The sequence below is a fragment of the Ambystoma mexicanum genome, chromosome 2q (genome assembly GCF_040938575.1).
Source record: "Ambystoma mexicanum isolate Mex_15411 chromosome 2q, UKY_AmexF1_1, whole genome shotgun sequence".
In the NCBI taxonomy this organism is placed as follows: Eukaryota; Metazoa; Chordata; class Amphibia; order Caudata; family Ambystomatidae; genus Ambystoma; species Ambystoma mexicanum.
In genome coordinates, this window is record NC_090924.1 from 911,312,903 (window position 1) to 911,340,818 (window position 27,916).

A 27,916-nucleotide genomic window follows, 5' to 3' on the forward strand; every position below is an offset into this window, starting at 1 on the left:
TGGGCCCCACCCCATAAATATTATCCCTGCTTCTGGTGATTGACGGAATGAGCATTAAAGGGGTGAGTTATTCTTTTTTTTTTATAACCTCTGGCCCAAACTCTGATGCAAAAATAATCATTTTTGTAACCCACTCAACTATAGAGCCGTGGGATCCTGGGCCATATTACATAAACTTGGGATCGGTGCAAATGCCAATAGCACTGTTGCAAACATTGTCCTGGTGCAAAAAACATGTACTTGCTGTGCATCTTTGCACTAGGGCAAATTTCTGACTAGTTCTAGGACTTGGAAAACCATTGCCCTGGTGCAAAAATGCAATGAAAGAAAATTCCGCTAGGGCAACTTGTGGCCTAGTGCTACCTGTACTTGTGCAGGTGCAAGGTTTCGGTAATACCACCCGGGGTATTTTCAAACAGCAGCTCTCATCCTGCCCTTTTCTTACCATTCATATGGAGCACCAGAATGTTGTTGAGCATTTAAGATGCTGCATTTGGAATACACCCAAGTTATAATTGTTGTTTCTTGGGACGTGCACAGTACTGCATGGTCAATGGTCGACCTTTGTGATTTAATGCACTGGATGGAACGCTCAGACTTGGCTCAGTGGGAATCAAACAGCTGAGTTTACCTACCAATGGAGGCATGGGACCTGTCTACAGCTCTTTGCAGTAGCCATGTTGTCGCCTGCTTGCATATGAAGCTCGACCGTACTTCTCTTAAAACCATGCCCAGACATGCTGATTGGCCACTTTATGAACAACTTACTAGTTCTGCATTTCCATCCACTGTTCCCGTCAGTTTACCGATTAGTTTTGCATGAAAGTCATCGAGGTGAAGGGGATTCATTGGACCACGCCCTGAATTAAGAAAGAGTTCATGCTTCAGTTAAAACACATAAGACCACTGAGAAAGACAGTAACAATATGTACAATCAATCAATCAATCAATATAACCTTATTTCGGTTGTTGCCAACCCAAAAGTTACACATAGCTAAGAACATCATAGGAATACATACATGATCCCTTGCGACTATCACGTTACAACACTTTGCCAAGGCAAAACATCTACTAACACATCATCATCAGCTGGTAGGGTTTAAGATGTCATCATCATAATATTTCATACATTGGTACAAAACAAAACATGTACATTCAGTGTATGTAAGGTTTCTATTACATAGGCGGCATGCCCTGCGGACAGAAAACGTACTAACAAGTAGGTTACACCATGTCTCGCTCGTAGCATTTGTTGTGTGGATTCATAAAATCGAAGTATGCAAAAGGAAATGACAAATCAGCAATTGCAATACTAAAATTGTCATCAACATAAGCAAAACCCTCCTATTCAAACACATTAAAATCTGTGCAACTTAAATCAGAAGTTACTCTCTGCGTGCACGTGTTTTTATGGCATCTGAACTACAATTCCCTTTGGTTTTGTAGTTCAGAGCGCATACTTGATTAGAAACCCGGCGCAAACGCGCCGGTGCGAAGGAGCCCACCGGTCTGTGCCAGTCCGTGCTGGACCGGAAGGGAGGAAGCCCTTCTCCTTACCTCCTCGCCTGTATGGGGGCTGGCAGAGGTTTTAGCTGCGATCGCAGCTGCCAGAGGAATATCTGTGTTCCCTATGAACAACATTTTATGATGAATACAAAGGTGAGTCCTGCTGACCTTGTTCTGGTGAACACTTGCGACGCTTTATCATTGATATCTACCTCCCCTTCAGCAGGGTGTAACCATCTGGCTTCTCTGCAATCTTCTGATAATATGCCCTTGCTGGAGGGTATGGAGTCTTTGTTGCAAACTTTTCTTTGTGACAATGATCAGAGTTGTGAGGGCCGTCTTAACATGCAGTCTATTTTGCCTCTGTCTTTGCTCCCATGGCTTCCCCTAATATATCTCCTTCAGGAGAACCGAATTTACTTACACATAACCTCTCATCTGATGATGCTAGAGGAGTAGGCTATTCTCCTGTGGAGAGCTCTGCCAAAGTAACTTTTTTAAGCCCTTCAATACCTAACTCTTTGGGCTCCTTCATGGCATGCTCCACTGATAAAATTGGATCCACGCTAGTTCACAAACTGGTTTTTATGCTTCGAAATACACGATCTCCGGTGAAGCAAGCTATTGAAGAAGGAGCTTTCATTGATGTCATGAATATTGCCATTTGCGCAATAACTGAGACCTGGGGCCATAGTGCAGCTGGCCCGTCGCTTAATATGGCTATCCCAGATGGATATAGTATGCTGAGACGAGATAGAGAGGAAGGCCGGGTTGGGGGCTTGTCTTGATTTATACATCCTCTCTGAATACCTGGGAAACAAAAGGCTCGATTATGAATGGCATTCAGTCTCTCATGTCAAAATCTGACTTAATGCAGAATCCACAGTGAATTGTATTCTTATTTATAGACCCCTTTCTCTTGGAGATGATTTTACGTTAGCACTATCTAATTATTTGTTGCCTATTTTAAAACCTAATTCGCGTTTTTTTATTTTTGGGGATTTTAACTTCTGGTTGGGGCATAAGGAGGGTCTGGCTGCCGCAGAACTGGAATCCACTTTGGCGACTCTAGGTTTTGAGCAGATGAATCGTTTACCGACTCACATTCTTGGCCAAGCCCTTGACTGGTCGGACTTTGTGATTTAATGCACTGGTTGGAACGCTCAGACTTGGCTCAGTGGGAATCAGACAGCTGAGTTTACCTACCAATGGAGGCATGGGACCTGTCTACTGCTCTTTGCAGTAGCCATGTTGACTGGATCTTGGCTTCTAATGTCTTAACGAAGGACTATCTTGTAGTACCTTGTCCGTGGTCTGATCACGCATCTCTTCATTTTACTATTCAGGTGGATTTTCCTGTTCAATTGAAGAGCAGAGTGATTCAGGGTATTCTTAGTAGAAATTTGAAACAAGTTGCACGAGAAAGAGTTGAGCTCTTAGCTTAGCTCTTCTATTAACTTCACAACACATGACTCTTCTACTGATGTGTCGAAATCACTTTTATCTAACTATAAGGTGATTACTAAGTCATTAGCACCCCTTAAATGTAGAAACGTCAGAGAAAGAGCATGTAATCAATCATGGTTTCCCCCCGATTTAAAAAATCTAAAAACCTCCACTATGAAATCCTTTTATAGTTGGAAATCCAATCCTTCGCCTTATGCTTTGGCGAAATATAAAAATGCTGCCAGAGCCTATAAGCTTGCCATTGTGGAAGCTGAGAAAAACAACTTTAATGCTACACTCTCTATTGCCCACTCCGAGGCAAATTAACTATTTAAAATTCTCAGAGAGGAGGAAGCTACCAGTTCCTCATCCACGAGTCAACCTGTCATGGATGCCGCTTGGTGGCAGGTTATTTAGGATGCTATGGTGGATACATTGAATAACATTAGATTGGATATAGTGCACAGGAAAGAGGCTGCTCTTAAGGCCTCCACTCTCTCTAGGAAGGATTTATTTAAAAGATGCTCGTCCATACCTCAATTTAATTTCTCCCTTATTTATGAGGAAGAATTGTCTGCTATTGTTACTCAACTTAAACCAACATGCTGCAAAGGTGATCCTTCTTCTGCTACTATAATCAAAACTTGTGCCCCTTTGCTTCTGACTGCCATATATAAGTTTGTCAATGCCTCATTGATGGAAGGACAAGTGCCTTTGGACCTCAAACAAGCCTGGGCTACCCTGAACCGAAAAAAAGGCTTATCTCTATAAATATACTCCTTTTATATTGAACAGTTTAGATAGGGTAGCCTATAGTCAGATCGCTCAACACCTGAATAGTTTTCCAGTGTTCAACCCATGGCAATCAGGGTTTAGAGCTGGCTATGTCACAGAAACAGCATTACTGGAACTTAAATCCAGATTATAGGAGCGGATGGATAGGGGTCTTGCTTCCATGCTGATGCTTCTGGATCTCTCGACTGCCTTCGACCTGGTTGACCACTCTATATTGGTCACCAGGTTGGAGTCAGTGGCTAATTTCTCACCAGCAGAAGTTTGTTGGATTACCTCTTTTTTTAACAACAAAGTCAAGTTTTTTCCGGGGAGGCAGAGGCAACCCAGGTCCCCACTGATTTTGGTGTCCTGCAGGTTGCTTGCATCTCCCCTTGTCTCTACAATATATTTATGGTGCCTTTTTTGCCTTGTTTAATCAAGAGGGGATCCTGTTCACCAACTACGCTGACGACACTCAGTGTGTCGTCGTCCCCGTGGTTGGAACCCATTCAAAGGACGAGGCAGAACTGAACAGAGCTTACACCACCATCGAGGACTGGATGGTGGAGGATAACTTGGCTCTCAAAAGAGGCAAGACAGAGCTTCTGGTTGTGGGGTCACAATCTACCATATCCAAGCTGGGCCCTATTTATGAGAGTTTTCATCTTGGTGAAGTTATAATTACCCCGTTGAAAAAGGTAAAAACTCTGGGGGTCATTCTTGACCAGCAACTCACCATGAAATCCCACGTGGGGAGCATTGTTTCATCGGCTGCGTACTATATTAAACTTCTGGCCCACTTGCAGTGTTTATTTTCACAGGCAAATGCTGAGACTATCCCCAGAGCCATTGTCGGAGCAAAAAATGGACTACTGTTGCAGCCTCTAAGCCGTCCTTAGTAAACTAGGGGAGAACAGATTGGAGGTTATCATTGGCTCCCGGTGGAGGCTCGTGTACGCTATTGTCTCCTGGGCATTACTTTTAAGTGTGTTCAGGGTATCATGCCGGACTAATTACAACATTTGTTGGTGGATAAGGTCCAAAGCAGATTGCTTAGATCTTGCAATAAAAAGCTCCTTCTGCTTCCTACGTGCACAACTAGAAAGGCTGAAAGGGGAACTTTTTACATCTCAGCTGCCAAAGCATGGAATTATCTCCCCCTTCACCTTAGGTGCCAGCCTAATGTGGAATCCTTCAAGAAAAAATTTAAAACGTGGCTCTGTGCTTAATCTTTGTCACAGCTTTGCTCTTCTGCATGCTCATATCATCCACTGGTCTTTTTTATGTTTGTTCAGCACTATTGCCTTCGGGTTTATGGCTTTTGCTATACAAATAATTGAAGTAAAGCAAAGTATTGGGCCCGATTTACAAAGCGTTTTCATTGGGATTTTCCATTGAAAATCGCTTTTTTTAAAATCAGGCACATTGTTTACAAAACAATTCACTGCTATTTATTTATTTATTTATTTGAATTTGTAAAGTGCACTAACAACCCATAGGCATTGAGGCGCTGTTGCAAGGGAGTGTCTTAGTTACAGGAACAGTTAATTGCTCAGGGTATAATAAATGGGTATAAAGGCACTGCCATGCATAACATGAGAGAAATACTCGCAGCCTGGGGCTCAAATTAAAAAGCAACCATCTTTCTTCTCAGCAACCATGCTCTGTGTAGGTATTTGATTACAGAGCCTGCCACTGGCGGGATTAGGTATTGTGTCAAAAATTCTAAAGCATGGCCACATGTATTGATACCTGCTTCCAGCAATAAGGGTCTCAAATACAACCACCTTAGCCGCTCAGTAGGTGCACAAAGTAATAAGAAATGTGCAAGTGTCTCCTCGGTGGCACCGCACAAAGGACAGTTAGCTGAATTTAAGTTTTTGGAAGTGAAGGCAGCAATTGGCAGGATCCCCAACCTAAGCCTCATATTAAGTGATCTTGCGTATGCAGGCTTGATCAGGTCAAAGAAGGCTTTAAATCCAGCTATATGCCTCTGGGCCAGATAGTCCGTGCCCAACCTTAGCCTTGAAGCCTCGAGGAGAAGTTTCTGTGCTCTTTGTCTTATCAGGGGCTTAATTCGGCTCCAACAACAACTGATTCTAAGCAAGCATTATGGACCAGATTGGCTCAGCCATTCAGGTCCATAAAGGATCAGATTGTCTCAGCCAATTAAGGTTGAGCATTTCTCAGGAATTCTCTGGGGTGCCATTATGCAGAAGTGACTTGGAATTTCTCGTTCCTCTCTAACTGGGCAAAACCGAGCATCTTCGTTGTCTGCACCCAAGCTCACCTACACCATCCTTGCCTGTTGCTGCCCCAGACTCATCATGTCCTCTGTGCTCAGAGTCCTGTTATCCTGCCATCCTGCTCCTGGCCCATGATGGTGAAATATGTCAGCCTCCGCTGGCACCCAAGGGCTGTCATCGCCCATCCTAATGGGCTTGAAGGCTTAAGTAATAACTCTCATTGCAGAGTGACTGCACATCCTCAGATCTAGGCTATTCATCCCTCCTATGAAACCTTGCTTTCTCCCATTTTGATGTGGATACCGATGTGCAGCCACTGATTGCAGAGTGACTGCAGAGCCTCAGATCTAGGCAATGCATCCCTCCTATGAAACCTTGCTTTCTCCCATTTTGATGAGGGTTCCGATGTGCAGCCACTGATTGCAGAGTGACTGCAGATCCTCAGATCTAGGCAATGCATCCCTCCTATGAAACCTTGCTTTCTCCCATTTTTATGTGGATTTGGATGTGCAGCCACTGATTGCAGAGTGACTTCATATCCTCAGATCTAGACAATGCACCCCTCCTATGAATATTAATTTCTCCCATTTCGCTGTGTATGTGCACCCACTGATTGCAGAGTGACTGCACATCCTCATATCTAGACAATATGTCCCTCATACGAAACCTTGCCTTCTCCCATTTTGATGTGTGTTAAGCGACTTCAATTCAGCACTCCAACTAAGTCAATACCGAGTCTGGGATACCCAAGGGAAGCCCTTAATTATATATTTTTATAACAAGTACATAGATCTGGATGATAAACCCTTGTATAACTCCCCTCTCTTTGAATCCCCCTGACCTCACTGAGCCAAGAAGTAGGTTTGTTTTGCAAATTAAAAGATTTATTTGAAAATTAAACAATATATATATATATCACACTTTTATAATAAATTAATACTTGAGAGCACACGTAAGAATATGACAGTGATCAACAATGGATAATATTACACTAGCACACTTTTGTAATCACTTAGGAGTTGGTATAGAAAGGATAAGGTAGCTGAGAATGCTTTTGCGGTTTCAAGGAAAAACAATGATGGAAAGAATGCAGCACAGAAATAAACTGATATGGTTTCAACAAGAGAGAATATAATCACTTTTCCCCTTGTGGTAACTCACTCCCCCCCTTTGCAGTATAAAGAGATGGAAGGAGAGCACACAATTTTCAGGGATACCATCAAATGCAATACCAATTCAGTTCCCCCCTAGCAAGCTTAGAACACAGGGATGATTTTAAAACAGAGGCAAAAATACTTTAAATGTGATTTGCAGAGAAGTGAAAATATGCTAGAAATTATTTTAATTCCCTGTAGGAGATTCAGGGTAGGTGACAGCTACTTTGAATTAGTTCAGGTCTACACTAGCAATGATTCATGAGGGATTATCAGGTTGAAAACGAATTTCAGCAATGCAAGCAAAAGACAGCTATTTTTGACAGGTGAAGAAGTTTGAGCTAGTTTTCAATTCACGGCACTTTTTCTGAATGCATCGAGCGCAATTACTGAAAAACTATATGGAGTAGAAAGTCGGTTTTGGCTCAGAATCTTAGCTTTAAAATTAAAGTTAAATCTCGTTCCTAGCACATATGGTTCAAAAGATATGGACAATTTTGTGGAGGTAGATTTTCAGAAATGAAATAATGATTCAGAATGGCAAATTACACTTTCACAGGTTTGAAATCACAGAATGAACACACGATTTCTATGATGCAGTTCTAGGTAGGCGGAATTGGATGGGATAAGCTTATTTTCAACAAATAGATGACTAAGCACAGTTCTGGCTGGATACTCACTCCTAATTTTGGAAGGAATGGGCCTCATCACAGATCTGGTCATCAGGTTTAGCTGTGGTTCTCTCTGCTCTGCTGGTCTGGATCTCTGGTTCTGGCAAAAAATCTGGCAAAAGTTCTTGGCACTGCACAGCGGTCTGGTCTGGGTCTCTCTGGATACAGCACTGCTTTCTGGGTTTTTCTGGCACAGGGTTCTAGTCAGAATCAAACAGCTCGCCCGGATGTTGAATAGTTATGTTAGGTGGCTGGATTCTGAGGCCTGCTGAGAAGGATTCAGCTTTTGGACTAGGCCTCTCTGCTGCAAGTTCTGAAGTCTGGATTCTAAGTTCTGGTTCTGGAGTCTTCTGGATATTGTCTGGTCCGGCAAAATGCTTCGCAGGAAATCAGTTTGAAGTGGAAAGTGAATGCCTACCTGGGTCTCAATGACTCCTTTTGTGTCTTTTGAAAATGGGTGTGTGCGTGGGCATACCTAAGCCTGCCCCTCACAACTTATCATTGGACAAGTTCTCCTCTCTCCCTTGATTGGGGAAGGAAATGGAGTGTCATCAGGCATCAATTTTATGGCATACAGAAAGAACACTCCCCTTGTCACTTTGCACACAAATCTATTTTTGATCCAAATGCATATTTATCTATGTACAATTGTTCTAATATTATATGTCCAGTTAACATATTTTCTGTAGCAGCAAACCATCCGATCCCTGTCTTTGTAAGATGTCGTGTCCACTTCTGACAGAATTCTGCCCTTTTCATCCAGAACACAACCTCTAAACCTTTCCAGAACTTACACAAACTTGCGCAAGGAGTATGGGCATCAGATCATAAAGCGTCAGATTTTTAACATACAGACATTCAGAGTAACACCCTATTTTCCGCTACTACCCCCCAGAACATACCACAGAGTCCTAACACCTCTTAAAATGTGCACAGAAAAATCACAGGAATAATTATATTATTTATATCATTTTGACAGTTATGTACTATGAATTATCCATCTTTTAAAATTATGCTCTGGCCCAGATGGGTGTGGTTTAGGTGGCAAAGCACATGGGGGGATTTCTGTCTGTCCCCGCCTCCAGCTCTGCTGGCTCACAGGGGCACTGCCCCTCCCAGTTTCTTCCAAGAGGAAGCCATTTAATACCCCCTAATTTAACATTTGCCTGAGCCAAGGAAAGTTCATTGTTCTGTTTCCCTTGCAGTCCCCGGTGCTCCTCCCTTGATTCAATCAGAGAGGTGTGATCTCCTTTTGGTGGGGACAGCAGAATGCAGGCCTGGCCTAGGAACAGTAGGCGTTGAGAGTTCTCATTAATCAGCAAGCCTTTGAAGTCCCAGTTAGCTCAGGATGCTGTTTAGCTTCTGAAATACAGGTCCCCAGTCAGAGTTTAGATCGCTAGCACCGGTTAGTGTCGAGCGCCGGTACTGCACCCATTTTTGGGAGCTGTCTTGAATTAATCCATTTCAAAAAGGGGATTTTACTTGATAGCATATGATCCTTACCTAACATGGCATTGATGTGGATCTGCAGTAGAGTAAAGTAGAACACTCCACCAGAGTTGGATTTTTGTTTGGTGGTTTCGTGCCCATGATCTTAGCGATTTTTGACATTAATAAAAACAGATTTTGAACAGAACCATATTCCTTTGCACTGATTTCGCTCATGGCGCTTCTGGCCCGTCACGCTCGCACTGGTGGGTGGCAGGTCAGGCGACCATTTTGGTGTGCGCAAAATTGCGCAGTTTTCCTGGATTCTGGCGCAAATGTGGGCTTTTCAGCCATCTTGGATTTTCTAAGCCCACAGCACCAAATGTTGTAGCATAATAATTCAAACGTGGGTCAAGACACCTGACATGTGAATGTGTAGGTGCAGCCACTGATTGCAGAGTGACTGCAGATCCTCAGATCTAGCAATGCATCCCTCCTATGAAACATTGCATTCTCCCGTTTTGATGTGGATTTGGATGTGCAGCCACTCTTACAGAGTGACTGCACATCCTCAGATCTAGACAATGCATCCCTCCTATGAAACCTTGCCTTCTCCTATTTTGATGTGGATTTGCATGTGAAGTCACTCACTGCAGAGTGACTGCACATCTTCATATCTAAACAATGCATCTCTCCTATGAAACATTGCCTTCTCCCATTTTGATGTGTATTTCTATGTGCAACAACTGATTGCAGAGTGACTGCACATCCACAGATCTAGGCAATGCATCCCTCTTATGAAACCTTGCATTCTCCCCTTTTAATGTGGATTTGTGGGTGTAGCCCCTGATTGCACAGTGAGTGACTGCACATCCTCAGATCTAGGCAATGCATCCCTCTTATGAAACCTTGCCTTCTCTCATTTTGATGTGGATGTGTAGGTGCAGCCTCTGATTGCAGAGTAACTGCACATCATCAGATCTAGAGAGAACATCCCTGCTATGAAACATTGCTTTCAGCTATATGTATGTGGATTTGTATGTGCAGCCACTGATTGTAGAGTGACTGCATATCCTCAGATCCAGGCAATGCATCCCTCCTATGAAACCTTGCTTTCTCCCATTTTGATGTGCATTTGGATGTGCAGCTACTCATTGCAGAGTGACTGCACAACAGCAGATCTAAAAAATGCATCCCTCCTGTAAAACATTGCCTTCTCCTATTTTTATGTGGATTTGTGGGTGCAGCCGCCGATTGCATAGTGACAGCACATCCTCAGATCTAGGGAATGCATCCCTCCTATGAAACATTGCTTCTCCCATTTTGATGTGGCTGTTTATGTGCAGCCACTGATGCGTGACTGCACATCCTCAGATCTAGACAATGCATCCCTCCTATGAAACATTGCCTTCTCCTATTTTGATGTGGATTTGGATGTGCAGGCACTCATTGTAGAGTGACTGCACATCACCAGATCGACAAAGTGCATCCCTCCTATGAAACTTTGCCTTCTATTTTGATTTGGCTTTGAATGTGAAGTCATACGTTGCAGAGTGACCGCATATCCTCAGAGCTAGACAATGCATCCCTCCTATGAAGCCTCACATTCTCCCATTTGGATGTGGATTCGTATGTGCAGCCACTCATTGCAGAGTGACATCTGCAGATTTAGACAATGCATTCCTCCAATTAAACATTTCCTTCTCCTATTTTCATTTGTATTTGTACGTGCAGCCACTCATTACAGAGTGACTGCACATCCTCAGATCTAGACAAAGGCAGCTCTCCTGTGAAACCTTACTGTGTTCCCTTTTGATGTGGATTTGCATGTGCAGCCACTCATTGTAGAGTGACTGCACATCCTCAGATCTAGACAATGCATCCCACCTATGAAACATTGCCTTTTCCCATTTTGATGAGGATTTGGATGTGCAGCCACTCTTGCAGAGTATAGTATAAAGTGAGTGGAACAACCATAAACCCCATCTTATGCGAGTCTGATTACAAGTAAGAATTAGCAAGTACAAGGGTCTTTCAAAGCTCATTCCGAAATCCCACCCTGGCCCAATTTTCCATCCAGAAGAGAACTAGTCTACTGCAAAGTCCAACATACGACCTACTGGTCCCCTACAGCCATCAAAAGCCACCAAGAGTCAGAATAGGATAAACCTAACCAGTAAATATTGACACAAGACAAGTACATTCTAAAAATAAATACCTTCGGTGAAAACCCATTCTCTTTTTAAAAACAACTATACGCTTTGGTCGAATGTTCCCAATGTATATTTATTTAGTCCTAAATCATTGTTCCATCTAAATCTTCTTTTATTAAACTCTTAACAAGTAATCAATTCAGGTATGCCACGCTTCCCCTATCGTCATGCTGGCAATCATGGACTTTAAATCAACCAATACAAATCTGGTTCCTTGGGTGATCAAATGGTCAATATATAATGTATCTGTGTTGTACCTTCAGGATTCCCCTGTTGGAGCTAATTTCTTAGAAACATAAAAGAGACTTTTCTATCTTGTCTCCAGTCTTTAAAACCAAATTGCCCCAGAGCAAAAGGTCAAAATGTAAAAAGATTGCACAACTTTTATGTCTGGCCCTGGTTCCTGTATGCATGTCCAGGTGAGTGGTGATGTCAACGTGGAACCCTGTGTGTCTGAGAAGAATGTTGTGTGTTGGAGTTGTGTTGGAGTTCTGATCCAGGCAGTTGTTGAAGATGTAGCCTGGGTGGTGGGAGCCAGTGGGCTCTCCATAGATCTTCCTAGCGCCTTGTTTACTTATGCTGATGAATCCTGATGCGACCTGATGTAACCTGATGAGCAATAAACTACATGAACCAACCTACAAAGCAAGTGTATCCTTTTGCAACCCGCATCTTAACAATAACTAATTCACGCATTCAGACCAAGTATTTTTTCCATATTTTGAAACCAAAACATAGCATCTGTAATGATGAAAACTTGATTTCATATGGAACCCAAAACTCCCGAAATCCAGTCTTTCCTCATTGTACGCCATGCCAATCTTTTATTTTACAATCATTCATGGAAAACTCTGGCACACCTTGCAAATCATTTTTAAATGATGCTGGGCAAAGTCAAAGAAAGGGCTTGAAGTAAGTGAAGCACTTTACGCAGAACACACATTTTAACAGTATGACCCTGCCACGTGTACATAATTAGCAAAAGTCGAGTTAAATGAAAATAGGGCCAGAGACCCAGAATGTGGGGTGGGGGAAGTCACTAACAGCACCACCCGCGAGGGACCTGGTTGGCACATGGCATCCCCTTTCTCATTTTCAGTGTGCACTTTCGGGGTGGTCTTTTTTTGTGTGCCACCCTCTCAGTAGGACCATGTAAAGGGCCTGATTGCCCCTACCACATATTCGATAATAATGCACAAGCAATTGAGCTGGTCCCTAAGAAAATAAGGGAACACCCACTCTAAAATGGAAATCCGCAAAAGTAACATTCGGTATTACAAAAACTAACCTATTGCACCGCGGGTACGTCATCTGCAATGGCACCCATGACCCTAACTATACTTCACAGTACCACTAATTAAAGCCTCCTGTCCACTTGCCACCGTTTCCAAACAATAAACTTGGCAAAGTTCTGGCCCACCTCAACACTGAATATTTCTATGTTTATAGGCACTTGTGAAGATCAAAACCGAATTTTTTAAATGCATCCTAGGGTTTTAGAAGATGTGGTCCATTTGTTGACATAGAAGCTGAAAGTAACAGAGAGTTCCGAAGGGAGGGGATTGGGAATTGAAGGATCGAAAGCATTTGCTAAATTGTACCAGGATGGATAGCACAAGCTGATAGCGGCCCACCGACCTGTAGTAATGGAGCAGCGAATGACTGTGGTTGGCGAGCCATTGCCGTAGCATAGAGTTCTGCTAGCCTTTACAGTCATTAGAATTCCTTAATGGTTCTAATAGTTGTTCATTGTAAAATCAGGTTCTTTCATGATTTGACTCCCTCATAAGCATCCTATCATATAAGGAAAGACTGCCCAACCAAAGGAAAGAGCGATCAATGACTATGCCCTAATTCCTTTCCCTGGATATCTTGCATGTGATGGGTAGACCATCGGGTATGAGGCAAGTGGTGGTTGGAAGTTGTTAGCTAAAAAAATGTAGGGACTGGATTAGTTGCAGGCGAGATTGGTGATAGGTAGGACAAGGGTAGAAGGTGGAAGGGCGACACTCAAGCAGCCGACAACCCATGCGACGTCTGTATTATACCTGCAAATAACACCTGTGCTCTTCGCTCCTGGTTAGATGGTATGGACAAGAATGACGCTAATGTAAGGAAATGGGCATGTATACCATGGCAGTGACCACCATGGTGGTCTCCGGGCACTGATGCTTTTCTTTAGGCAAGTCGATGTACTTCATTAATGTAGCAGTGACGTGTCTGCCTTACTACAGATTAAACGTTCCTTCAAATCTGCAAGCAATGGCAATTAACTATATTCCTATTTGTACTTTTTTCAGTTTAAAAAAAATGTTTTTCCGCTCTCAAAACTGAGCTCTGCTTTGCAAAGTTTGCCCCAAGCACTCAGAATGAACTGGAAGTTTCATCAAGGCTTCCCTGCTTTACGCATACTATCCCCACGGCAGTGAAACCATTTCTGCTCCAGCCATTTGCTAATGGAATGAGGCCACAATTATATATTTAAAATGTAATGTAACTCAATTTTGTATAGCACAAATTCTGCCATGTGGGTGGCCTTTTGGGGCTAAGTTTGCTTTAAAAAAAAAGAAGGACGTTTTGGAGTAATTGGAGGGGGAGGCAAAGTGTGAAAACTGAGATGTTGATAGGTGCAGTTTGGAAGTACTGATTCTTTGTGTGCTAGTCAGATTCCATGTGAGTTTGGTTAGGTCATGAGAGGGGTGGTGCCAGAGGGGGGATCTGGGAGTTCTTATTGTGCACAGTTGCTCGTGAATATAGTCTGTGTTACGAACATGGGTAATTGTGTAGAGATGCTGTACTGTTTTGGATCGGTCAATGAGGCGTAGCCTGGGATATGTCTAGAGGTGGATGGTTATGTGTAGCTTCGGGGTGTTAGTGAGTTAAGCAACAGACATGGTATACCATACTAGTGCAGAATCATGCCTACACGGGCTAAAGGAAGACATTTTCAGAGTGTACCTATATGATGTGGTATATCTTAACCTAATCTATGTTAAAGGATATTCATGCGATGCACTGTCAACACCTGAGTGGTCCCATGGTGCTCTGGCGGCCCTGAAAGGCAATAGGGTAGGGCAAGTTAGTAGGACAGAGAAGGTGAAAGAGCAAGAGAGCTGTGATGTGCTGTTGGGTGCTTCAGCTTGGTTAACGCTGTTTGCTGAGCTTGTGTGTATTTTCCGGTTGGTAGCCTTCATGTGCTGTTGTGTTTAGTTCAGAGTTTGAGAGGTGTATGCAGAGGGATGAGTTTTTTATTAGTGGGGTTGGTTACAAACATTGCAATCTAAATGTGGCGCACGCTAACATTTGCATTGCTGTCTAGTTGTGACGCATGCCAAAATTCACATCTCTGTCCAGATTCAACGCAGGCCAATAACCCCAATTCTGTCCTGATTTAACGCATGCTAATATTCACATCTCTGTTCAGATTCGATGTAGGCTAATAACCACAATTCTGTCTAGATTTGATGCATGCTAATATTCACATTTATGTCTGTATTTGACACAGGCTAATAATCACAATTCTGTTTGGACTAGCTAGTGTAATTGGAGTGCAGTCCACCTAAATGTGAAATGTTGCTAACTAACAGAAGTAAATACATGGCTAGGCAACACAGTTCACAACTTGCCGAGTCTATATGGAGAACAGTCGCTAAATAAAAATGTGTCAATACAGGCTATAAGCTATTGGGTGCTGGGGAAGATAACGTAAGAGAGAAGTGGGTCAGTTAAGTTGACCACCCTTACTTTGTCTGTCACTGCTGGTTGACAGCTGCCTGCTTCCTGCTTCTCCGGAAGACACCATCTGGTGATGCTTCTTCTGGAGCTGTCCTTTGCCTTGAGGGGGCTGCCCTGGGTTTTTGGACTAAATCGGTCTGAAGGCCCAAACAGGTGCTCGTGGGCGGGAATAAGGTGGCAACAACACAGACCACGGTGTGGGGAGGGGGTCCGAGAGCACGCAGCAGCGCAGGAAGCAGGCAATGAAAAATGCATTTCATTTAAACAAAGGGGACACAGGGAAGCCCCCTACTCACCTGAGCTGCGAGCTAAAGAATGCTCCGAGGCAGGCAGGGGAAGGTTGACCCATATTTAAAACCCAGCGTGCTCAAGGCCCAATCAGGGTGCTCAGGGGAAGGAATAAGGCAGCAACAACATGGACCACAGAGCGAGGAGGGGGTCACAGGGTGCATAGTTGCATTGGAAGCAGGCAATGACATTTCTTTTTCTTTTCAAACAAAGGGGACAAAGGGAAGCCACCAACTCACCTCTGCCTGGAGCCAAGAGCTAAAGAAGGCTCCGAAGCAGGCAGGGGAAAGTTGACCCATTTTGAAAGCCCTGCGGGCTAAAGGCCCAATCAGGGTGCTCAGGGGGCAGGAACAAGGCAGCAACAACATGGACCACAGAGCGAAGAGGGGGGTCACAGAGCGCATAGTTGTGCAGGAAGAAGGCAATGAAAAAAACATTTCTTTTCAAACAAAGAGGACAAAGGGGAGCCCCCAACTCACCTCTGTCTCTAGCCATGAGCTAAAGAAGGCTCCGAAACAGGCAGGGGAAGGTTGACCCATTTTAAAAACCCTACAGGCTGAAGGCTCAATCAGGGCGCTTGTGGGGCGCGAATAAGGCAAGCCTCAACATGGACCACAGAGTGGCGAGCGGCTCACAGAGCATGCAGTAGTGCGGGAAGCAGGCAATGACATTTATTTTTTTTCAAATAAAGGGGTACACAGGGAAGCCACTAACTCACCTCTGCCGCAAGCCATGAGCTAAAGAAGGCTCTGAGGCAGGCAGGGGAAGCTTGCCCATATTTAAAACCCAGCGGGCTGAAGACTGAATCAGGGCGCTCGGGCTGGGGGCGGGAATAAGTTCGTAACAACACAGATCAGGGAGTGGGGAGGGGTCACAGAGAGTGAAATGGTATGGGAAGCAGGAAATCAAAAAAGCATTTTTTTCAAACAAAGGGGGCACAGTATAGCCCCCAACTCACCTCTGCCTCGAGCGGAATCATTCAAAAAGACTGAGAATAAAAGACTGAATGGGAGATTTGGCCAAATTTCGGTCGTTCGAAAATAATGATTGGCCGAAAAGTTTTACCAAATCCCCCATTCTGTGGCGGGGGCTGCAGGGGTGACCCAGATTCCTTGCTCACTATATTGTGAGTGGGGGGCCCGGGGGTGTCCCCCGCAGCCGGTCCTTTAAAACAAAAAAAAAGGAAAGTACCCTGCAGCCCCGGTTCCTGATCACAGAAGTGAAAGGGAACAGGTGTTGAAAGGGCACAGCGAAGTGTGCCCCTGCAAGGTAAGTAGGGGGTGAGAGTGGGGGCGGGGATCAAGTCAGAAATGTTCAGGGGAGAAAAGACCAAGGGTTATTTTGGAAAAATAATCTTCAGCCTTTTCTCCTGCGAACATTTCCGTAACAGGCTTTCAACACTGATACCCTCGAGCCACGAGCTAAACAAGGTTCAGAGGCAGGCAGGGGAAAGTTGACCCATACATTAAACCCAGCAGGCTGAATGCCCAATCAGGGTGCTCGGGGGGCAGGAATAAGGCAGCAACAACATGGACCACAGAGCGAGAAGGGGGGTCACAGAGTGCATAGTTGCGCGGGAAAAAGGCAAGCAAAACAAATATTTCTTTTCAAACAAAGGGGACAAAGGGAAGCCCCAACTCACCTATTCCTCGAGCCATGACTTAAAGAAGGCTCAGAAGCAGGTAGGGGCAGGTTGACCCGTCTTTAATACCCTGCGGGCTGAATGCCGAATCAGGGCACTCATGGGGCGGGAATAAGGCAGCAACAACACGGACCACGGAGTGGTGAGGGGGTCACAGAGAATGCAGTGGTGAGGGAAGCTGGCAATCAAAAAATCATTCTTTTTCAGACACAGGGAAGCCACCAACTCACTTCTGCCTCGAGTCAAAGATGGCTCTGAGGCAGTCAGAGGAAGGTTGACCCATATTTAAAACCAAGGGGTCTGAAGGCCCAATCAGTGCGCTCGGAGGGGGTGGGAATAAAGTCGCAACAGGCCACAGAGTGGGGAGGGGGTCACTGAGCATGCAGTATCACGTGAAGCAGGCAATCAAAAAAGCATTTTATTTTCAAACAAAAGGGGCACGGGGTAGCCCCCAACTCACCTCTGCCTCGAGCCACAAGCTAAAGAAGGCTCTGAGGCAGGTAGGGGAAGGTTGACTCATATTTGAAACCCAGTGGGCTGACTGCCCAATCAGGGTGTTCGGGGGCAGGAATAAGGCGGCAACAACATGAACCACCGGGTAGCAAGGGGGTCACAGAGCGCCCAGTAGTATAGGAATCAGGCCATAAAAAAGCATTTTTTTCAAACAAAGAGGACACAGGGAAGCACTCAACTCACTTCTGCCTCAGGACAAAGATGGCTCTGAGGCAGTCAGGGGAAGGTTGGCCCATATATAAAACATAGCAGTCTGAAGGCCCAATCAGGGTGCTCGGAGGGGGCGGGAATAAAGTCACAACAACAGGCCACAGAGTGGGGAGGGGGTCACAGAGCGTGCAGTAGCACGTGCAGCAGGCAATCATAAAAGCATTTTCTTTTCAAACAAAGGAGGCAGAGGGTAGCCCCCAACTCACCTCTGCCTTGAGCCCCGAGCTAAAGAAGGCTCAGAGGCAGACAGGGGAAGGTTGACTCATATATAAAACCCAGCAGGCTGAATGCCCAATCAGGGCGCTCGGGGTGAGGATAAGGCGGAAACAACATGGACCACAGGGCGACGAGGGGGTCACTGAGCGCGGAGTTGCGTGGGAAGCATGAAATGAAAAAAAACATTTCTTTTCAAACAAAGGGGACACAGGGAAGCCCCCAACTCACCTCTTCCTCGAGCCAGGATCTAAAGAAGGCATTGAAGCAGGCAGGGGAAGGTAGACCCATTTTTAAAACCCAGTGGCTGGAGACCCAATCAGGGCACTCAGGGGACGGGAATAAGGTAGCAACAACACGGACCACAGAGTGTGGAGGGGGTCACAGAGCATGCACAAGCCCAGGAAGCAGGCAATAAAAGAGCATATCTTTTCAAACAAAGGGACACAGGGAAGCTCCCAACCTTGGGCAGTCTCCTCAGGGGCGTTTACCTCAGGGACAAGCTCAAGTGGGCCAGCCAAGAACTCTGCAGGAATACAAAATAATATGATAATTAACATTTTAGCAGGGACTGCCCTCTTTTCTGTAGGTTTCAGGCCACTCGTACTACATGGACTGTGAGGCATAGAAAAACCTGAAGAGGGTGGAATAAACGTTTGCTATTGAATTTCTGTTGAATTCATCAGATTTTGTTAATCTTGGGTCTTGTATCTAGGAATTTCTTACTCTCTTTTCAATGAGGTTATTTGTCTGACTTTGTTTTAGCTTAAATTCTCTGCTCTTTCAGATCAGGCATATCAGGGGAAGAAGCAATTCTCTGTTTCATCTTCCAATTCTTTTACAAATGTGATTTTAACATTTTTCTCCTCACTAAATGTAACTTTTAACATTTTTCTGTAGTTTTATTTCAAGGAATAAAAAAGGTTCACCATCAGTCTTTGCCAATTTCTCAGCAAACTCACAGGTCTTACGTGAGCTAAAAGAAGATTCTCCTAAGGCTTGCTTGTCATATCTTTTCTATTGCCCCCCTCCTTCCTCTTCCCCTTGTGTATTCTGAACTGGGGGGATTTCCTCTTGTCATTGTTCACACAAACATGTCGATTCAGTGTGGCCAAGGTTTCTAGGAGCATGAAGATCAGGATTTCCCTGTTGGGATCTCATGAATTGCCCAATCTTCTCTGTCAATTGCTTGACCAGTCACTTCAGTTGTAAGACTCTTTCTCTCGACTATGTGGTCATCTCTGGTCACATCTCTGTTCTTCTCTAGAATGCAAACTCTCTCTTTTCGGGAGTAGTTCTGGTAGTTTTGTGTGCTGTTGCTGTATGTATTGTTGGATCTGCACTCACCCTGGTACTGGGATCTGTTATCCTGCAACCTAGGAGGAAGATGAGGGTATTTGTATTGGTAGTTGGTTCTAGGAGGGGGTGATTGGCTTCTCTCCCTAGAAAAACTCAGATTCGAATTTCCCTGGTTCAGAGTTTTTCTTTCTGTAGGAGGAACACATTTATAGCTTAGGACAGGCTTTGAGTCTCAATACAGAGGACGTATGAACGTCTTTGGTTTTGTGGGATCACTCTTTTGTATTCCAGGTGGATTACTAGTTTGTTGGCTTTGAACAGAGGGTCTTCTATGTCTGTTAGGTTCCTTTAGAACAGAGGCATGGGTATTTGGCCTCCTGGTCCTTAAGTCCAACTGAGGAGTACCCTTCACCTTGGCTACCATAATAGTGGCTGGAGCAGGTGTTTGTTTTGAGTGGATAACCACAACAATCTATCAAATAAAAAATCCAACAACTTCTAAAAACAAAGGAAAGAACCCTGAAAAAACACCTACTTCAGCCACCTTTAAGTCCTTCTTATCTAGACTCAAAGCCTATACTAGGCTACGGATGAGTTCCTCCTGTATCTGACAGAGAAATCAGGTCTTCCTGTGTATCTGGCTATGTCTGGGAAGAAGAGCTGGTGTGTTTGCTCCCTCCGCCCCACATCATCACTATGGCTAGGTTTGCCAAAACTACTCGCATGACTCTGTGAGGTTTATGGTAATGGTGAGTGTGGTCTCAGTAATTGGGAACAATCTCCGCTCTTCCATGAAACGTTATCTGTCTGTGAGTTTAAGACTGTAATTCAAAACTCACTTGAACATCTTTCATTTCTTCTCACAAACTAGCATTATGGTCCATTTCAATTATGATGTGCCGTTTACTGTTTCTATACTCATTGAGACTAGCTTGGCTAGTATCAAATGCCATGGTTTGGAAGCCAGTTTTTCTTTCATAATTTGTAATTCATTCCATAAGAAAACCTTGCTGTCTGATAAATATGTGTTTCCTCTGCTGACACGTGACTGATCGTCTGTCAGCTAGTTTATTCTGCCTTCGGGTATTTAATTTCTGGCACTGTGTCATCAAGACCTGTCCCTAATTTGCCCATTTTCTCCCTTAATGTGACGTTTTCCTTTATTCTTTGCATTAAATCTTGTGCAGCCATGTTATTTTAATCATTCTGCATTCCGACATTTGCCAATTGTGAGTTGAGCTGGTTATTTCTGAAATGGCATCACCTTTCTCTTGATTAACTGGGCCCTTTGCTTCTTAAATATTTGTATATAGCTGATCAAATTATGTCTGTAAGTCAATATGGTTCATTAACATTTTTGCATTTGACTCTGTTTCACTTGTTTTTTAATATTCACAATGTCATCTAATAAGGCCTCTGTATAAATAGTTTGGTTAGTTATTTTGAATTTCGTCTCATCATCTGGTTGTATACACAGCCTGTGACTAATATTAAGAACAGAGAGTTCTGTCTTCAGGAACTGTTTGGCTTCTTCCACAAGTACTAATTCTTTAGAGACCTCTTGGATATTTTCTCTAAAGCAGTGCAAATCATGTGAGCTTTTAGCTTATTCTCCACCATTTACAGGTGAAGTAATAGATTCCCTGAAAAATGTACATGTGCCAGTTTCATGTTAGCTTGTGTGGGTGTCAAATACAAGTTCTGAAGTATCTCATCTAGCAGGCCTTGTGGAGCCCACATTTCTAGGCTCACGTTTTGCACCACATGTTTCATCTTACACTTCCAGGTTACCAGATCTTGCGTCTGACATTGAGTGTTCAAATGCATGGTACACGTCCAAATCTGTTCTGACATCCTGTGATGTCATGACTGTATTGTATCTGCCTACAAATCTGCTCAATCAATAGATTTAATTTACCAACCATCAATCACCCTTACCTTTGTGCTTATTTCTATTGCGCAAATATATAATTTATGACTAGACCCATACTGACTGCAAATCCTGCATGATATCACATTAGACAATAGTGTGTCATGACTACACTATGGCCTGTGGGATTCTATGGTGGCATAAGCCAAAGATTCTATTTAATGGGGCTTAATTTTACAAAAACACTTCTACAATTAATTTGCACCAAACTTCTGTCTGTTTAAAATTGCACCTCTAAATAAAAAAAATGTGTTGGGTTTTTAAGGAAATTACATCACTCTTTGCACTCAATGTAAATGGGAGACTCAGGGTGTCATAATGACCACTTTGCCTGTAGCCTTGTCAAATTAGCATTCCCCTTGATTCCAAGCCCTCTATTGCCAGCATTTAACATGGACAAACTAAAGGGACAATTTAGTGTTATATTGGGGGTTTCATAACTTACATTTTAAATGTGGCTTCTCCTTTTGGGGCACACCTTTGTCTGTGGTGGCAGTTCCTGGGGCAATGAAAGAATTGTACGTATGTTACATCACACATTCTAAGCCACTTGTAAGTGTGGGTAAATGAAAATGGTGGAATAATGAGCATATCTATTATAGAGTGATGTCCCAGGCTCACTAGACTGCTCGGACGAACGCAGGGTTCGTGCTGTTTTTCCATGGCGCTGAGACGTACATGACATCTACGGTCCATGTATCCTGACACCGGCGAGCAGCCATCTGGGCGCCTCATCGCGAGGAGACGCCTCCTCCTTTACTAAGTCAGCAGAATACCAGCTGGTTGAATTCATAAGAGTTCCTGTGCAAATTAATGGAACTAAGTTTAACTATGACATCATAGTCCCTGAGCAAAGTGGTTTCCTTTCTCTGTGGTTAAACCCAGGTGGGGTTGGTCCCTTCTAACTCTGAAGTGATGAATTGGATAAAGAAGGAATACAAGGATCAGTTATATATACAGAAGAAGATTCATGATTTGGAAGGACACATTGAAGAATACCAAGATGCCCATCCATTGCTTTTATAAAATTGGTGTTGATCCATTAGTTTATAACCATTTCTTTCCAGTCCTGAGGAAGACGACTGTCAAGCTGCCCTTCTCTTTTTTGAGAGAGGGACGACTTAGACATCTTTGGGGTCGTCGAAACTACTATTTTAGTGATACCAGTGTAACACATGAGAATGCTGGAGCTTACACTAGGTACCGGTGGTTGACTATCTACGTCGAAATGGTGATGAGCGTTGCATGCAGTATTCTTACTATTATTGCATTGCAAGCTAGACTGACACTTCCTAAATTCACTTTTTACGAATTGTGCTATTCCAGACCATTAGGCTGGATAGAATTTGTAATTTTGCACGCAGCACTTTTTCATTTCTAATTTGTATCTATCTAGAACTGATTGAATTACTCTACCTCTATTAAGAATTGAATTTTCGATTGTGTATGTATTAATAGATCTGTGGAATTAATAGGATATATTTGGGGACCTATCCTTGATATAGCCCTTTTTCCCTTTTCTCCCCTATCCGAACAGCAGTAGATTTTTTTCATGCTGTTCTTACCTTGAACTTTAGGGGGGATAATTGGTTGTCATGCACTTTATTTGTGTATATTCAATATGAGTTGTATGTTTTTATGCTGTTTTATTATGCACTCAGCTCTATTTGTTATGTGATTTGAGATGTGATTAATAAATAAATCTTATTTTTATACTATCCTTGACCTGGCCTATCCCCTCATTGGTTTCTCTAATTGATGGCTAGATATCTCGCTTGATCTATCTAGCGGGTTGTACCGTGTGACCCATCTTCTCCTTTTGGCTCTATGGTCTTTTGCTCCCCGGGTCCACGTGGTAGGGGATGCCTATTCTTGGTTATATACCAGGTATTGGATACCTGCACTATGTCTAGTACTTACATGCACTTGAGAGTTTGTTATTTTTCTTTAAGTTGCAGTGGACATTTGTTGGGGTATTCCCTCATCTATTGGCTATAGCCAATGCTTGCTCTGGTGAGTCGTAAATTGGGGCATCCGTAGTATGGAGTGCTAAGATCAGAACTTTTATAGACTCTCAGGGGCACTGTGTGAAGGCCACACAGCCACCATCTTTGGACTGGGCTGGTTTATGCTGAGTGCTACAATGGAGTATTCTTCCCTAGCGGAACTGTGACAGAGGGTGGTGGACCAACGGATCTATGTGATTCCATCAAATCCATCTAATCTAATTGGATTCCAGCTAATTTATGTTTTCTTTTAACTACATTTCAGCACAAATGTATGCAGGGGGAGACCCTAGGCAGCCCTTACAGCCCCCCTCAACTTAATTAGTTACCTGACCCAACCCCTGCATATATTTGGGTGACACGTGGCAAAAATAATTCAATGGAATTGAATTCACTGAAATTTCCTGTGATGCAATCTACCTATATTGGACCCAGCAACCCTTACCTGAGAAGGTGGAAGAAGGAAGTCATCAGACAGAGAAGGAAAGGGGGTTGCACTTGCAGTACTTACAAAAAACACAGTATCCATTATAAGCCAGTTGCTTATTACAGTAAGGAACTAAACCCAGTTGCGGCTGGGATGGTGACCTGTTTAAAATCAGCGCTGCCAATGAGCTAGCTGTGAAAAAGAGTGTACACATTGCATTAGGATCATCTTTAGAAGTGGCCATCCAACTTAATGTGCAAACCTCTAAGCTCTCAGCTCTAGATAACTGTGAGGCCCTTTTTGTCAAAATTAGTCTATATTGTCATACGTCCATTAGCCTCTTGGTGCTATACAGACGTACATATAAGATGCCCCACTTTGAGGAGAAACATTTTGCTTGTTGCAATGAATTACTGGAACCCTCAAGCCTTTTTTGCTAATGGCCATTTTCAGTCTATGGGCAGAACATGACCAGGATTCTGAGGCCATATCCCTTAACCGTGCCCTTGAAGTGCTGGGCCTTAGCCAACATGTTAGGACGCCACCCATCAGAATGGCAATATTCTTGACTGGATACTGATTTTTAACATCAACATCTTATCTACGAAGTTTGATACGTGCCTTTGGTCCGATCATCATATAATTACCTTTCACTTACAATCACCTGTAAGTGTGTTACATGTACCCAAACCGATCAAAAGAACTAAAGTAGACAGAAATCTCAAGAATATTACTCCTGAGACTCAGACAGTGACTGCCATTCCCTATCTTATTAATTTTTCAACTTTGGGGGTGTTGACCACCTGGTATCCAATTTCCAACAGGCAATTGGGAAGTCGGTAGACATTCCAGCCCCTTTACGAGAAAAAACTGTAAAAGACAAAAACACAAGAAACATCTGGTTTAACACAGAAGTTATTGAACCCAGAAAATATAAACGACAGAGAGACCGGCTTTTGCGCAAAAACTCTTGTCCGAATACTCAATGTATATACAGGAAATCTGTTTGCCAATATAGGTGAGCCAGGTTGTAGGTGAAAGGATCGACAACCAAAGGATCGAAAACAAAAGGATTGAAAAAAATGTTTTATTTTTTTTGACATTTTTTTTTTTTGGGGGGTTCCCCCTCAAACCCTGTCTTTTGTGGTAAAAAACACTTTTTTTCCATAAACGAAACCCCCCCCAAAAAAATGTCATTAAAAAAAAAATCCTTTTGTTTTCGGTCCTTTGGTGTCGATCCTTTGACCATTCGACCCTTTGTAGTCGACCCTTTGACCAGACACCGGTGAGCCATCCTAACAGCTAAACAAACCTGTTACAATGACAGAATTTTCCAAGCCAAATCCAACTCAAGGCAGCTCTTTTCTATCCTCGGGAGTTAGAAGGAAATGACAAGAGAAATACAATTGCCAAAAGTGATGCATGGTGTCAAGGATTTCAGGATGAATTGTTAAGAAAGGTATCAGGCCATCATCAATCCATAAGGGCACGCCAATTGAACCTGGAGTGCCCTGAGACCTTACCTTCAGTCAAAATCACTTAATAAATTCCTGAAAGACCAGCCATTGTTCTCCTTCTCACAGGTCTCCGAGAGTGAGGTTCAGACCATTCTAGCTGGAATTAACCCTACTTCTTGTCTAGGTGACACAAGCCCAGCTTCTGTGATCAAGGAGTCTGCCTCCGTCATACCATTGAATACCAGGATAATTATGCTTCATTTGTAGAATCCGAGGTCTCAGTTGTTTTAAAGGAGGCCTGGATTACCCCGCTTTAAAAAAGGATGAGCTAGACCCTGTGGCTGCCACAAACTATAGGCCAATCACCAATGTCCGTTTTCTTCTTAAGTTCCTGGACAAAACGGCCTATATGCAGCTGCTGTAGTTTCTGTGAACATACGATCTGCTGGATGTTCATAAATCAGGTTTTCGTGCCAGGCACAGGACTGAGACAGTACTTCTCGATTAAAAGTCTAATATATTGAGTATAATTGATGGCATGCAAGTTGCACTTTTAATACTTCTAGTCTTGTCCGCCGTATTCGACCTCATAGATCACTCCATGCTCATCAAAAAGCTGTCTGAGTTCAGCCATTTCTCTGAAAGTGCTGCCTTCTGGATTGACTTGTTTTTGGCCTCCAATGTAATCAGGGTTGCAGTAGAAGGCTTTCAAGCATCTCCTGTCCATAAGACCTGTGGTGTATGGCAGGGATCATGTCTCTCACCTACCCTGTTCAATCTTAACCCCTGGCCCTTCGTAGACCATTTGGACAGTATGGGTGTTCGGTACACAAACTATGCGGACAACACCGAGGTCTTGATGGAACTGTCCAGTGATTTATTCAACGATACCCAGATGGTGAATGAAATCTTGGCGTCGATCCAATCTTGGATGATTTCAAATTCACTGGCACTTAATAATAACAAGACTGAGCTGTTGATTTTAGGCTCAGGACCAAGATTAAAGACATTGGATTCCTCGTTGTACAACTGTTTCTGTATTGCTGGCTGTTCAATCCCAATATCTCCCCATGTTAAAACAGTAGGTATATTTTTCGATTCGCAGCTCACATTTGATAGGCACACCGCACACTTATGATCTTCGTGTGCTTATCTGGATTCTCTACTCAGGAAAATTTGTCCATACCTTTCACAGGGGAATCAATCTGTGATCGCCTCTGCATTGGTCAATTCCAAGTTAGACTACTGTAATAGTCTTTTGGCTGGGAAGTCTGCCACTAACATTAACAAATTGCAAATCTTCCAAAATGGAGTGGTTCGGGCAGTGCGCGGCTTTGGCAAGTTCCATCATATCTCTGAAGCGAGACGTGACCTACACTGGCTTCCAGTGAGAAATTGGATTCCCTATGGCTCCTTCACCTTAATCTATAAATGCCTCAATGGATCTGCACCTAAATATCTAGCAGCCCGGATTCTGAAGGCACCTGTCAAGAGAGTCTTACGCTCAAATAATACACACCTCTTAACTCTTCCATGTTACAAATTCCAGAAATACAGGGGTGCCAGCTTTGACTGCTGGGGACCTCGATCTTGGAACAAACTTCCTTTGACCCTAAGATCTATTCCTTGCCTGACACGTTTTAAGAAATCATTAAAGATGCACCTTTTTGACAAAGGAGTAAACTATTCCCCCTTAATAGGGCACTTCACTCTGACAGCCATGAGCTTCCCTTCACCTTGCTTTTTTATTTTTATGTGTGTTTGTCTGTCCTGTCCCCGTGTGCGCTCTGAGCATATGGCACTATATAAAAAAACAAAACAATAACAATAAAGTAACATGCAGTGGTATCCTCACTATTGAAAAGGAAAACCCAATGTATGTTTGTTTTTCGGTATAGTAAATATGAGCTACTTCTGCTAAATTCATCAAACATCACCTTAACCATGTGCTCTGTTTGGAACCCAGCCTCTCTGAGTGTCGGTCACTGACTGCCTGCTTATGCCCAGAACATACCTTTCTGATATACTTTTACTAGACCCATACTTAGAATATTTCATGGATGGTTCTTGTTTTAGGGACCAGAATGGGAAGGTGGTTGTGGGGTATGCTGTCTGTGCCTCCAGGGAGGTAATAGAGAGTGGAATGCTACCCCAGGTGACTGCAGCATAGGTATCTGAGCTGGTGTCCCTCATTAGTGCCTGCCAATTGGTTGCTCGACAATCGGTTAATATTTACACAGAGTGTCTTTATGCTTTTGGCATGGTCAACGACTTTGGTCAGCTCTGAAAACAGAGAGGCTTCATGACCTCAACCAGAATGCCCATAAAGAATAGTCAATATGTATTTACCTTGTTAGATGCTATAATGCTGACTGATGGATTGCAATTATCAAATGTGCAGCATTTAAGTCTTTGGATGACTCAATTAGTTGTGGCAATGACTTCGCCGACAAAACAGCCAAAAGATAATTGGATTAAGAAGGACTACCAGTTACATGAGGACTCTCTGTGGAGAAACGAGTAGGGTCAGTTAGTGGCTTGTAAAATATTCATGTTAGAGTGTAGCATGGTCCAGAACATGTGGGATGAGATGGGATGATAATGCTGATGATGTCATGATCTCTGCTTCCAAAAGGTCAGGGTTTTCCCAACTCCCTTGGAAGCAGATCCATAACCCAGGTTCCGAGTGCCAACCAGTCCCAATTGGGACCTTTTGGACCCAGTCCTGGCGCCAGTGGCACCAGGCTCATAAATATGC

At 43.4% G+C, this 27,916-nt stretch overlaps 1 protein-coding gene across 2 annotated transcripts in view; it reads right to left on the reverse strand.

The window, feature by feature from the left end:
* The window catches only part of SPMIP4 (sperm microtubule inner protein 4), a 364,345-nt gene that overhangs the window by 73,591 nt on the left and 262,838 nt on the right, over positions 1-27,916 (reverse strand). For both annotated transcript variants that reach the window (XM_069648203.1, XM_069648204.1), the window contains exon 8: positions 769-860. In XM_069648203.1, coding sequence (XP_069504304.1) covers positions 769-860 — 92 coding nt within the window. The remainder of the gene's footprint in view (positions 1-768; positions 861-27,916) is intronic.